The sequence below is a fragment of the Canis lupus genome, chromosome 1, assembly GCF_003254725.2.
Source record: "Canis lupus dingo isolate Sandy chromosome 1, ASM325472v2, whole genome shotgun sequence".
Classification (NCBI taxonomy): Eukaryota; Metazoa; Chordata; class Mammalia; order Carnivora; family Canidae; genus Canis; species Canis lupus.
In genome coordinates this window covers 109812067-109826319 of record NC_064243.1, presented here as the reverse complement: position 1 = coordinate 109826319, position 14253 = coordinate 109812067, and the positions used below count along the sequence as shown (strand labels likewise).

The 14253-nt window shown below is 46.4% G+C and overlaps 1 protein-coding gene across 4 annotated transcripts in view; it reads right to left on the bottom strand.

Annotated features, from left to right (window-relative positions):
- The window catches only part of SYMPK (symplekin scaffold protein), a 37303-nt gene extending 23050 nt beyond the window's left edge, over window positions 1-14253 (bottom strand). Inside the window, exons 1-9 of one of the 4 annotated variants that reach the window (XM_025424598.3) lie at window positions 14112-14253; window positions 10337-10460; window positions 9727-9792; window positions 8237-8290; window positions 8072-8145; window positions 5420-5546; window positions 4261-4510; window positions 2095-2265; window positions 614-853 (exon numbers count right to left, since the gene is read on the bottom strand). In XM_025424598.3, the coding sequence (XP_025280383.1) occupies window positions 614-853; window positions 2095-2265; window positions 4261-4510; window positions 5420-5546; window positions 8072-8145; window positions 8237-8290; window positions 9727-9792; window positions 10337-10441 (1087 nt within the window). In that variant the 5' untranslated portion in view covers window positions 10442-10460; window positions 14112-14253. Of the gene's footprint in view, window positions 1-613; window positions 854-1260; window positions 1447-2094; window positions 2266-4260; window positions 4511-5419; window positions 5547-8071; window positions 8146-8236; window positions 8302-9726; window positions 9793-10336; window positions 10461-14111 lie in introns of those variants that run through there. The other 3 variants (XM_025424599.3, XM_049094300.1, XM_025424601.3) reach the window with 3 other exon arrangements.

The window sequence follows — 14253 nt, the reverse complement described above, 5'->3', positions numbered from 1 at the left end:
AAAACAATTCTCTCATAAATATTCTAGAAACAAGTATCAGTGATTTAGAAAGTTGTGGAGTAAGGAAGGCTGCCATGGTTGATACTATTGACAAAATAATGCAACCATTAAGAAATCACTTCAGGGGCGCCTGGGTGCTCAGTCGGTTAAGTGTCTGGCTCTTGGTTTCGGCTCAGGTCATAATATCGAGCCCTGAGTCAGGCTCTGCACTTAATGGGGAGTCTGCTTGAGATTCTCTCTTTCCATCTCCCTCTGCCCCTCTTCCAACCCTCCACGTATGCTCTCTAAAATAAATAAATCTTTAAAAAAAAGAAGAAATTACTTCAGAAAGAAAATCCAATTATAAAAAAAACAGGATATTTCTGAGAACTCTGGTACTTCTGAAAGAAAACATAAGTGTAGTACTTCATAATTACTTCCATGTATATCACACACTTCGGTGATGCTATTCTGATACCTGCTATGTCATATTTATACACTTTAATTTACAACACAATATTAACTAATACAATATAGGTCAAGTTCATAGTTTAGTGTAAATAACTGAACATCGTAAATGTAGTCAGTCCCTGACACCATCTCTTGGGACACCTGGACGAGCTCCTTAGCTCACCTAGTTTCATCTTCTTGAGTGTGGAATCCGAGTCGTCTCGGGGCCGCTTGCGGGCATCCTTGCCACTGGGCATGTTGCGGGCGATCTCTGCCTGAGGTGTGCCCAGGTCCACCAGCAGGGTGGTGATCTGGGCCTGAAACTCCAAGGAGGCTGGGTGCTTCAGAACGCTCAGCAGGTGCAGCTTCAGGTTCTTGCGCACACTGCTCACCTGAGATTTGGCCAGCGTCGGGGGCAGGTTGGCTACGAGGAAAGAAGCAGGAGCTTTGTTCTGTGGACATAGCTTATGGGGCCCTGCAGGTACTACTGCCCAAGCCCCAGCTTGGGCGGTAGCTGCAGGGTCTCCTAGAAAAGTTCCTTTGCTCTTAGGTCTAATGTGTAGCCTTCCCCGTGTATGGGCTGATGCTTAAAACCCTCAAGAGGTCTCCATCAGGATTAGTCAACCTTAGAACAAAGAAGAAGCTCACCCACCCTTTATTAAACATGAAGCCTCACCTCCCCCACATCTCTGGTCTGGAAATTCCAGCATGCCTCCCCTGGGGACAGCTATCATCACCACCTTCACCTCTGCAATGCCCCAAATGAACTGCTACAACAGTGCACCTCGTTGGTCTTGCCACCAGAATGATTTTCCAATGTCTAACAGTCACCTTGATGAACAAGCCTTCCCTGTTCCACAGAGAAAGAGGATGCCTGTATTTTCGCCTGCCCGGCATCCTTCCCTCCTTCCTCGGCCAACAATGCTTCCATTTTCCTTTGAGGGAACCACCGGGGCTCCATTCTCAGTTCAAGTGGGCAAGAGACTCAGGGCCAGTAAGAACAATGCAATCCCTTAGCAATCCCTTGTGATTGGTTCAGAGATAAGCTGCCAATGTCTTCTCAGCCAATCAGGAACAATAGGCATCAGCCTCTGGACTTTTGCTGGAATGACTGGGAAGGAAACACTCTGTCCCTTGGGGTTGCCAAGTGGATGGAATGGAAGCCTAGAGCTATCGGGGGCCATCTTTGCTACCCCAAGAAAGAGACACAGAACAGAATAAAGCCTGTAAGGAGAAAATAAGAGCCAAGAAATGGAGACAGATCTCTGATCTGCACACATTCACACCTAAACCCCGTACACTTCAGTTATCATACATGCACAAAAGACTGTAAGAAATAACCAGGTACCCATCAACACTTTGCTTATTTTGGGATACTTATCCTTCCTGCTCTTTTTTGTTGTTGTTGGGGTGAGGGAAGGCTAGAATATTTTAAAGTATTTTGCAGACGTCATGCCATTTCCTCCACACATACCTTAATATTAAAGCCAACTTCGAACCAGGTTTCTGTTCCATGCCTCCAAAAGATTCCCATCTAGCCGAAACAATGCCTCCTGCATCCAGACTAGACTGATGAACCCCTCAGGGACCCACTACCTGGCTCACGTTTTCTCAGGAAAGAACAGACTGGCCAGCGGACAAAGGGCAGGGAGGGGACCAACCTACCATGCAGGGTTTCATAGGCCTGGATCACCTCTGACATGAACATGGGCCTCTGGCGGGCGATATTGGCGAGTGAGCCCAGAGCTGTGGTCAGGTTGATGGAGGAGATGGCGGGGTGGACCATGAACTTGAGCAGCTGCTCCAAGGCCGCCTTGCCTTCCTCCCACAGCACATCTAATGAGGGACAGAAGAGTACCAGTTAGCAGGGGGTCTTTCTCCACTGAACTCTGGAGAGAGCAGTGCTGAGGCCAAGAGGAGAAAGACCTTTCTGGTTGGGAAGGGCTGGGATGGTTGGGAAGGGCTGGGAAAACAGAAAACTTAGATTGAGTCCTATGAGATGGTCCACTAATGAGTATAAATATTTAGGGGTGTTTGGCTGGCTCAGTAGGAAGAGTATGCGAAGCCTAATCTTAGGGATTAGTCATGAGTTCAAGCCCCACATTGGGTGTGGTGGAGCTTATTTAAAAAAAAAAAGTATAAAATATAGAGATGATGCTCAAAGCATGGGATTCCAATGTAAAGACTAAAAATGATTTTAAATATCGAACTATAGGAATCTGATCATCCGAATGATGTTGAGGTGAAACTCTGAATACAAAGATATGCATACGTACACATGGACAAAGCACTCAAAGTCTTTTGTACCACCACTCCCCTTGATCTGGCCCCCAAAGGTTAATGCTTAACAACTTTGGTGGATATCTTTCTTGAGGATTTCTATGCAAAAACATACTGGATACCATGTTATTTAAAATAGCAAATAAAAAACAGGCTGAGATATGACCGCACTATGGAACACTGTAGGGCAACTGAACATGACTTTGATAAGTGAAGATGTCACTTAAGATAATACTGCTCAGTGGAAAAGGGATGCCTGGGTGGCTCAGCGGTTGAGCGTCTGCCTACAGCTCAGGGCGTGATCCTGGGATCTGTGATCGAGTCCCATATCAGGCTCCTTGCAGGGAGGGAGCCTGCTTCTCCCTCTGCCGGTGTCTCTGCCTCTCTCTGTGTCTTTCATGAATAAATAAAATCTTAAAAAAAAAAAAAAAAAGATAATACTACTCAGTGGAAAAAACAATATATAAGAATAGCTAACGTTTATAGCTGACCATGACAACCATGTTGACTTACCAAATGCTCATACCTATACCACCATGTAGATGCCACAATCATGAATCCCAATTTACCAATGGAGACACAGGCTCAGGGAGAACAGGTGGCTTGCCCAAGGTTAGAGCAGGGATTCAAACATAAGCCACTCTAAACTTCTCCACAGAAAATATAAAGCAGGATCTTGTTTTTCATAATAAAAAAGCCAACAATCACAGGGTCTATGAACATATATAAAATATCCATCCCTGCATAGAAAAGGTCTGGAAAGACATATACTCTTAATGGTATTTAACTCTGGGAAGCAGAACTGGGGGGTGGTATTTTCCCTTTACACCCTTACACATACTCTGTATGTTTTGCTTGACACTTCAGTATACACATATATATGTTTATAATTTGCAACTAAGAAAACTGTTAAGGGGTGCCTAGGTAACTCTTGACTTTGGTTTGCATCATGATCTCAGGGTTGTGAGACTGAGCTCTGTCTTGGGCTCCGCACTGGGTACTGAGCCTGCTTAAGACTCTCTCTCTTCCTCTGCCCACCCCCACTTACACATGCACATGCTCTGTCTCTAAAAAAAATACTCGGAGGAGTAAAGGGGGAGGGAGAGGAAGGACAAAGAATCTCAAGCCGACTCAGCTGAACATGGAGCCTGATGGGCTCAATCGATCATAACCTGAGCCAAAACCAAGTCAGATGCTCAACTGACTGTGCCACCCAGGTGCTCTTTTTTTTTTTTTTTTTAAAGATTTTATTTATTTATTCATGACAGAGACACAGAGAAAGAGGCAGAGACATAGGCAGAGGGAGAAACAGGCTCCATGCAGGAAGCCTGATATGGGACTGGATCCTGGTACTCCAGGATCACGCCCTGGGCCAAAGGTAGACGCCCAACCGCTGAGCCACCCAGGTGTCCCCCTAGGTGCCCTCTTAATCAATGTCTTATATATACTGTCTTCAGAAATGAAAAACCAAGAAAGGAAAGGGAGAGGAGGGGGAGGAAGTTAGCATAGTTAGTGACTGACAAATGGGACGAGTTGATGAGTGGCACTCACTGTACTGGATATAGGGGTGGTCACGAGGGATGCGGTCTAGGCTGATGTCATGCTCCTGGCGTCGGGGCACTTCTGAGTCAGCCATGCGGGGTGACAAGGTGACAATGAGGCCTTCCACAAACTTGATGGCGTGGGTGCGGATGCCGTCATTGTCAGAATCCAGCAGCAGAATGATGTCCCCAGCCATGGCAGACACCATGTCCCAGCAGGCCTCTTGGAGCTCACTGATGACTCGTGACTTTACCATCCACTGTGAGGGAGCCAAGGAGGAATGGAGACAGAGAGAAGGGGACAAGACATCAATGGCCAACTCTATCACTACGCAGAAGACCCATAATACTGATGAATAAATTCATTTGGGAAACATGTACTGAGCTACAACTCTGCCTGAAGCCCTATGCTAGATGATACTCGGGACAAGACCCAGGGGTAAGCAAGACAGGTCTGGTTCTGCCTTTACGAGGTTCACAGACAGTGACAATCCAGAGTGAAGAAGCTCAGATCTTAAGACAAAGGAATAACAATACTGACGTCACAACATGGTGGCAGGGATTAAAAGGATTCATTTCATTAATGCTAATGAACACCATACCACAGTGTGTGCTTTTCCGTATAGTACTCACTACAGTGCAATACTGAAGCTTCTATGCTTCTTTGATAAGCATCTGCCTCTGTCACTGGGCTGTGAGCACCTACAAAGGTAGGACCCAGCACATCTGAGTCACAAAGGAAGTATTTGGGGAATGGATAAATGGATGGAAGGATAGATTAATGGCAATTCCCTGACCATCAGGATATTAGATCCCTTTGTTGTCTGTTCCCAAAGATCAATAGCACATTTTGCCCATAAAGAATTTGATCTGTCCCTGGTTTAACAGACTTGTCCCCATATAACTGAAAAGGCTGTAAGTAAGATCTGTCAGGGGCGCCTGGGTGGCTCAATGGGTTAAGCATCAGCTCAGATCATGATCTCAGGGTCCTGGGGTAGAGCCCTACATTGGGCTCCCTGCTAAGCAGGGAGTCTTCTTCTCCCTCTCCCTCCCTTGCCCTCCACTTGTGCTCCACATGTGCATGCTCTCTCTCAATAAATAAAATCTACAATCTTAAAAAAAAGAGACCTGTCAGACTGGGATACCCCCAGGTGGGAGGGACTGCTTACCTGTAGGGCCACCTTGTAGAGCTGGGTCATGGTGAGGATGGCCTTCTTCACCACATTCACATTCTCATCCCTCAAGAGCATGTTGAGGTTTGCAATCAGTTTCAGCAGTAACTCAATGTCTCGTTTGCTGGGGGAATAGAGAAAAAAGGCCAAGGTCAAGGTGGTCTTTGGATATGTGACGGGAGCTTGCGGTCCACAAGGAAAGGGAAATCGGGGTCAGTGTGTCAGGAGATGAGTGGAGGTGGGCAGGGTCAGGGACAGCATCTGTCTCGTTGGTCAGCACATCCAGAAACTGAGAATGCTTGGCACTTTCACAGCCACCCATGAAGCCTCTCTCGAGTTTGTCCTGCAATGCCCACTTTCACTCCAGTAGGGTCCTGCTATTCACATCAGGGGCAGGACTGCCAGCCAATTGTGTGAATGCAGACAAACCCACTGTCTCATTTAGGAGAGTACTTCCCTTGTAGCTTGCTGTGAACACTGAATCAATACTTGTAAAGTACTTGGAATGGTACAAAAAGCATTCATAAATATTAGCTGTCATCACCTTCAAGCACTTTGCTTTATGCAATTCTGAGTTTTGTTCGCTCGTTTACTTCAGTCTGAGGGCTCTGCAAGTGGGGGACCCTTTCTAGTCATATGAGCAGAGTCTCAATTTTTTGTTGCAGAATGAAATACATATTTGTTCAATGGATAAAAAAATTCAAGAAGTCCACACCTAGAACTCAGATCATGAATGTAATTTTTACAACAGTCTACAATCTGAAGTTAAATACTAAGCTGATCAGCCAAAAAAAATGAAACTCGAGGCAGCTGGGTGGCTCAGTCGGTTAAGTGACTGATCCTGGATTTCAGCTCAGGTCATCTCAGGATCACGGAACTGAGTCCAGAGTCAGGCTCTGCACTTAGCAAGGAATCTGCTTGAGATTCTCTTCCTTCCTCTCCCTCTGCCCCTCCTCCTGCTTGTGTGCATGTGCTTTCTCAAATAAATAAATCTTAAGAAAAAAAAAAAAAAAAGAACCTTAACTGCCAGCTACATGAAGTCAGAAACAATATCTGTATTTACTCACTGTTGTCTTCCTAAGCCTGACATAAATGCCTGGCACATACCTGTTGAACATTTTATTTTATTTTCAAACTCAGAAAATTTATCACAAATTCTCCCAGTTAAAGGTGGAGATTACAAATTGTGGCAATGGCATTACAGATATGGGTCAAAATCCCAGCCCTGCCACATACTGGCTGTGTGGCCTTAAGAATCTCACTTCGCCTCTCTGAATCACAGTGCTGTCTTTAGATAAACGGGTCACATAACTAACCCATGGTGTTATTTTTTAAGATTGAAGTATGTAACAAACTAGGTGAAGCATTTAGTACAGTGCCTGACAAAGAGAAAACAAAATATTTTACTTTCTCTGAGTCACAAAACATCCAAAAAATGTTGAATGAACAAATGACTCAGCTTGAACAGGTCACTTTATCATTCTGAGCCTCAGTTTCTCCTTCCTTAAAAGGAGAGCAAACCCTCCATTCCCAAGGCTGCTGTGAAGATTACAGGTGAAAACAGAGGAAGGGATTTAACACAGCACATGGCAGAGTAAGCTTTCCATGTGGTCACTACTATCGTTAAAATTTTTGTTCAACAAATATGTGTTAAGTTGCTCCTGTGTGCCAACACCATTCTGGTGTGGGGATATGGTGGTCTATGATATGGAGAAGGCCTGTTCTCGTGGAGCGGACATTTTTGTGAGGAAGGGAAGCATCAAGGTAATCTCAACTAGTGAGAACACTGGAAAGAATAGTGCAAAGCCAGGAAAAGCTTGCTGAGGAAGACCAGAGTGAAGTGAAGGAGTGAGCCAGGTGGCTCCCTGGGGTGAGCATCCCTTGAGCGGGTACAGAAAGCTGAGAGAACAGTGTTTTTGGAGGAGGAAGAGGGAGGACGGAGGATGTAAGTGAAGATCAGGGAGGGCACCAGAGGATGAGGTGACAGTGAGGATGAGTCTGGGTTTCAAACTAAGTGAGACAGTGGGCCAGTGGAATTGAGTGCAGAGATGATTCACATTTTAGTAGGCTCACTCCGGCTACTGTGAGAGGAAGTAGGGCATGGGTCTGCTATTTCCTTTGGGGAGGATAAAAATGTTTTGGAACTAGATGGGTGAATGTGCTAAATGCCACTGAATTGTTCATTTAAAAATAGTTAATTCTGTGTTATGTGCATTTCTCTTCAATTAAATAGAAGAGAGAGGGTTAGGTAAGCAGAGGAAGCAGATGGAAGGCCACTGGAGCCATCTAGGTGGGAGGTAATGGTGGCCTGGAGCACCTTAACAGCCAAGGAAGTGGTTGAAAAATGGTCAGATGCTGTTTAAATTTAGAAGGTAGAGCCAACAGTCCTTACTGAGGACATAGATATGAGGACGTCCTCAGTAAGGACTGTATGGACCGATATGAAGTAAGGACTGATATGAAGTGTGGGGGAACTAGAGGAATCACGAATGATTCCAAGATTTCGACCTTATTAGATATTTGCTGAGCAATCAGTGTGCATGGGAGAGAAAATGGGTCCGAGAAGCAGAGGGCAGGGCCAGGAGGGGAGCTGAAGAGGCTGTCTCCACCAGGAGCACTCCCAGGGGCTCCCTTTGAGCCACCCCGTACCATGCCTCCTCGATGAAGCCGATGACAAATTTGCGCACTTCGATCGACTTGTCCGCTTGGAAAGCGATGATCTCCTGCCAACATCAGGAAGGCGGGTCAGGACTGCACCAGGATCCATCCCGTTACCCCTATACTCACACCCTCTCTCCCTCATTGGTCACTCACGTCCAGAAAGTTGTCCAGCAGTGTAGGATCTTTGTTGATGATCAGTTCCTGGACCTGGAAGGACACTGGGGATGAGGAGGAGAGCCACACATATAAAACCAGGCTCCAATCAGTACAGATAGGAGCATGTAGGAAAAAACAGCATAGAGGTAGGCAGCAGAGAAATTCAGTTCAAATCCTGGCTTTGCCACTCCCAACCATGGTCCTGGCAAGTGGCTTGCCCTGAGTTTGTCTGCTCTTCTATAAAATGGGGGATCTTAAACACTAACTCATGGGGCTCTTGTGAGGCTTTAATAAGAAGACCCTATAAGGTGCAGGGCCCTAATCGGTAGTGAGCACATGATACACCAGGGGGCTAAAGAAGAGGGAAATGCTGTACGAATTCCTTCCTGAGACTCATCCATCAATTCTCTCCACTCTCCTTCTGTTTCTATTCCCCATTCACACTGCCGCAATTCAGCAGGCATTTCATGACAGAGAGAACCCATCTCCTGATGTCCTTGGACTTGCCAGGCTCTTTGGAATAAACTCTTCCAACAGATGTCCTCAGAGAAGCCTGGTGCCAGCACATGCCCAGCTCCTACTGCTGAGAGGTCAGGTCAGCTACCCAAGGCCACACGATGAGCAAGGAGCAGAACTAGGGTTCTCACCCAGGCAATCTGACCTCTGAATTGCACCTGCCTCCTGGTCTGAACCATACCTGGCCCCTCCCCTCTACGTCTTCATATCTTCTTTTGCCTTTGCATAAGCTCCTCTCAAGACACTCTCCCTTTCTCACTTAGCCTGCTTTTCTCCTTATTCTCCAGCTCTTCCAGAAAGCCCTTCCCTGACTCCCCAGCTCTAGGCTGGGTCAGCAGTCCCCTCGAGACTCCCACAGCAAAACTGGGTTCCTCCATCCCAGCCCTGTCCACTTTGTTCCCACTGTGTGGTAACCTGCATGTCTTTCCCACTAGACAGAAACCTGGCAGAGAGAAAATATAAGGATGAAGAGTATAGGATTTGGAGCTGGAATCCAGCATTCAAGTCCTAGTTCAACTAGCTTCTGGCATACTGACCTGAGGCTCATTATTCTAAGTTCTGAGACTCTGCTGCTTTCTGTAGAAATTGGGCACCAAATTACCCTGCTTCACAGAGCTTTTGTGAGAATTATTATTTTTATTTTTTTAAGATTTTATTTATTTATTCATGAGAGACACACAGAGGCAGAGACAAAGGCAGAAGGAGAAGCAGGCTCTCCGCAGGAAGCCTGATGTGGGACTCATCCCCAGACCCTGAGATTATGACCTGAGCCAAAGGGAGACACTCAATCACTGAGCCACTCAGGTGCCCCACTTTTGTGAGAATTAAATGACAGCATGCTTGTATGGCACCGGACACCACAGTAAGCATATCTTAAATGTGGACACTAGTGTTATAGCAATATCTTCTTTTTCACATGTTCCCACCCCTACCCTTGTGTTGCTTAGCCCAGCATCACCCCATCTCCTCACCTGTTTGAGTACTGTGATCTTTGAATCATTGGTAATCAGTGCTGCCTGGTTCAGGAGATCCACCACCTGGAAGGAGGGGGAGAGGCAGGTGATGGTGCTAGTTTTGCCAGCCCACCCAATTTGGCACCCTGTGGGCCCTGCAACTGAGGGCGGAATGCCCAAAGACCGGGGCTGTGCCTCCCCATCTAAGCCCTTCTCTCTCTCTCTCTCTCTGTATGTCTCTCATGAATAAATAAATAAAATCTTTAAAAAAGAGAGAGAGAGAGAGAGAGGCAGAGACACAGGCAAAGGGAGAAGCAGACTCCATGCAGGGAGCCCGATGTGGAACTCAATCCCAGGACTCCAGAATCACACCCTGGGCCAAAGCAGGCGCTAAACTGCCGAGCCACCCAGGGATCCCCTCTTTCTCTTTTTTTAATGATTTTATTTATTTATTCATGAGAGACACACAGAGAAAGGCAGAGACATAGGCAGAGGGAGAAGCAGGCTCCCTGTAGGGAGCCCAATGTAGGACCTGATCCCAGAACCCCAGGATCATGCCCTGAGCCAAAGACAGATGCTCAACCACTGAACCACCCAGGCATCACTAAGCCCTTCTCTCTTTGCTCACTCTTTCTGAGGTGGTCATGCCATCGATGCCCGGCCCCTCCTCCTGTGTGAAGAACTGTGATGCCACGCTCCGCCGAGTGACACTATCTCCACTGCTGCCTGCCATGGCTGTTGTCCGGTACTTCCTGGAGAAAAAGAGGATAGATCAAGCTCTGGGACCCTGTGGATAGGGTGGACCTTCACTCTGCCATCCACAAAGGTCGCAACTCTCCTTTCCATTCTGTCCTGTCCTGTGGGATCTTCTGAAGCCCCTCTCCCATCCCAGAGTCTGTCTTAGACTGTATATGTAGGGGTTATAATTTGGGAGAGACTGATGTCTCCCAGGTCAGAGGCAGTACCTCGTGGAGTACCAGGCTTCACCTCTAGTACTTTACACATAGCAGGCTGACTACAGACAACTGCTGAATGACTGAACAAATGAACACACAGCAGCCACCTCGCTGGTTTCAGTGCCTCATATTGCCATCTGGACTGTACTCTGGACCAGTCAGGACATCAAGCTTTCTAAAACATAGCTCTGAGGAATACCAGGTACAGAGTTCCACACGCTAAGTATTCAACACAACAGAAAAGGCTAGTTAAAAATAAATCACATTTCAGCCATTTTCTGGAATACTATGGAGTTGCTTTTTTAAAAAGGGGATGGGGGAAGGAGAGACTTTAGGGCATCTGTCCCCAAAGTCACATTTGGCAAAACTATTTAATAAGGATCCATTACAGCATTATTCCTAACAGCAAAAGACTATTAACAACTCAAGCATTCTCAAACAGGCAGACTGGCTGAAAAACCATGTTAAATCCACATAATAAAAGACTATGCAACTGTAAAAAGGAATGAGGGATGAAAAAAGAAGGAAAATCTCTATACATTGCTAGAACAGTGGATTCCAGCATCTATTAAGTAAAAACACGCAAAGTGAAGACAATGTTTGCCACATGCTCCCTTCTTAATAAAGGGATATATACATACACACGTATTTTTTTAAAGACCCTGAAAAGACAAAGCAAAAAGCAGAAGAGGGGGAAAAATAAAAAAAAATCTGGCGAGTGTCAATGTATTATCATAAAAAGATGTCTGTGACAGCCTATAGCATCACAGAATACAGCAACTCAATCCATTTTTGTCAAGTTTGTGTATGTATACACAAAATGAACTGGGTCCGTTTCCTTTTTTGTGAAACAGGGATGGCAACAGTGTTTACCTCCCAGGACTATTCTGAAGAATAGATGAGTTAGTATACCAAAATAAACACAAGATCAATACAGCTACTATTTTTACGTACATACTCCTGAAAAATATCTGAAGGGTGTTGCTTAAACTGTTAAAGACAATTTGAGGAGGGTGAAAAAGATGTACCTTTTAAAAGGAATGCAATATATTGGGTACACTTGGGTGGCTCAGTGGTTAAGCGTCTGCCTTCGGCTCAGGGCATGATCCTGGAGTCCCGGGCTCAAGTCCCACATCAGGCTCCCTGCATGGAGCCTGCTTCTCCCTCTGCCTGTGTCTCTGCCTCTCTCTCTGTGTCTCTCATGAATAAATGAATAAAATCTTAAAAAAAAAAAAAAAGGAATGCAATATATTGTACACAGTATTCAACAAATGTCTGCTGAATGAGTATCCAACAGTGTTCTTCCTAGTCTCCTTGTCACCTCACACAGCTACACCTTGCTTAGAGTCGAAGACATCATCCTCACCAAGGCCTAGGACTTTGTATGAGGACTCCTTCACTTTCTTCTAGGGTCTCTGCTCCACGTCTGCCCTAACTGGGCAGTCTCCCTCTCCATCTATTCCGTCTCCCTCTCCCTCTATTACTCTGTTTTTCTACACCACATTTATTATCATCAACATATAAGCTCCATGAAGGCCAGGATTTGTGTGTGTTTGTTCACTTTCAAGATCTCCATCATGTGAACAGTGCTTAGCACCTAGTAAGTACTCAATAAATATCTGAGTGAATGTCAAAGGGCCTCCCCAATTACTGGACTCAGGATCCCCCCCCCCCTTTGGCTCTAGAATGCTTGAAAAATAATAGCTAATATTTAAGAATATGTGCTGGGCACAATTCTAATACACATGCTGACTTTTTTTTTTTTTTTTTTAGATTTTATTTATTTATTTATTTGAAAGAGACAAAGGTAGGGAGAGGAAAGCACGAGCAGAGAGGAGAGGATAAAGTAGGCTCCCCACTGAACAGGGAGCCTGATGCAGGGCTCGATCCCAGGACTCTGGAATCATGATCTGAGCCCATGACAGACACTTAACCAACTGAGCCACCCAGGCACCCCACATGTTAACTTATTTAAACTTCACAACACCCACTCTTTGAGGCAGGTATGGTTTTTAAGCTCCATTTTACAGATGAGGAAATTTGAAGGCAAGGGAGGTAAAGTCACTTGACTGAAGGCTCAGAGCCTCTAAGATACAGATGCAGCAGTAGGACTGCAGAATCTATCCTCCTCATCACTGTGCAGGACCGCCTCTCTGAAAGGAATTCCTTCTCTATCCCAGATCTATTGTGCAAGCCAAGAGGCATGGTCACCTGACAACCAGCATTCTGCTGTCCCTTATCAGAACATAATGAACCTTTTCATGATCAACCTTTCCAACCTTTCCACTCTCTCCATGACAATCATACATTGAGATCTACATTTTTTTTTTTTTTTTTTTTTGTAACCCTGTGTTCTTCCCCTTCTTCTTTTTGGTTTATCCTTAAAAAAAAAAAAAAAAAAGTATATCTACATTTCCCTTTTCTTTTGTAAAAAAGGGAGCATATAATAGGCACTACCTTCTATTTCATTTGTCTTCACTGAATATATTCTGGAACCCACTCATAGTGGGTTAATCACAGTGTATAGGTATTTTCGTGATTCCCTCCCTGAAACCCCGCATTTCCTTTCACAGTTGCATATTTTATTATGTAGATGTTATCAGCTTTTTTTCTGCCAGTCTCTCGATTAAAGAACATTTGGGGTGTCTATAGCATTTTTGCTATTACCAACTACCATTGTTTCCCCTTGTCTCCCGGTGTACTCCTTACGGAGTACCACTACACCAATCCCACCTGGGAGTATGACGACTCCCCCCATACACGAAGTAACCCCAGAAGTATCTTTCATTCATTCTACGAACATCAACCGGGTGTCTTCAGTGTGACCAGCGCTGTGCTGGGAACACAGCGATAACCAACACATACTCTAAGCCCCTGTCCCCGTGGAGCTCACGATCAAGGACCTAATCAAAAAACCCCACAGATAAAGGTCCAGTGATAAATCAGACCACATGTGACATGAAGGAAAGGCACAGGGACCTATGAGAGCGTTTAAGAGGCGAATTTCGGGACGGAGGGCGGGAAAGGAGGGCTTTGCAGGGGAAGTGACGTTGATGCCGAGACCCGAAAGATGAATGGGAGTTAGCCAGGCAGAATGGGTAAAAGGATGTTGCGGGCAGAGGGGACAGCATGTGCAAAAATCCTGAGGCGGGAAGGCGCGTGGCGAGTTTGAGGAACCGGAAGGCTAGTGCAGCTGTGAGGAGTGAGGAACGAGCAGAAAGGCCGAGCCGGGGCCGGCGGGGCGGACGCGCCTTGGGGGCCACGTTGGAACTTTGCCCCGAGGGCACTGGGGAGCCACGGGAGGGTCCTGAGCTGGGGAAGAAACTGGGGTCCCGAACGTCACTGCTCCCCTTTCCTCTCAGCGCCCCAACCCGCCGGCCAGCGCCCCTGCCGCGTCAGGGTCCCTCCTCCCTTCGTTCCCGGGCCCCCACGCCGCCCCCCGCTCACCGCGGCGCCGACCTCCGTCCCCCTCGCGCCCCCTCAGCAGCGCCTCTTCACAGACGCCGCCGTCGCCATCTTCCGTTCGCCGCCGGGACACTGCGCACGCGCCGCGCACACAGGGCCGCTGGGAAATGGAGTCCACACTGAG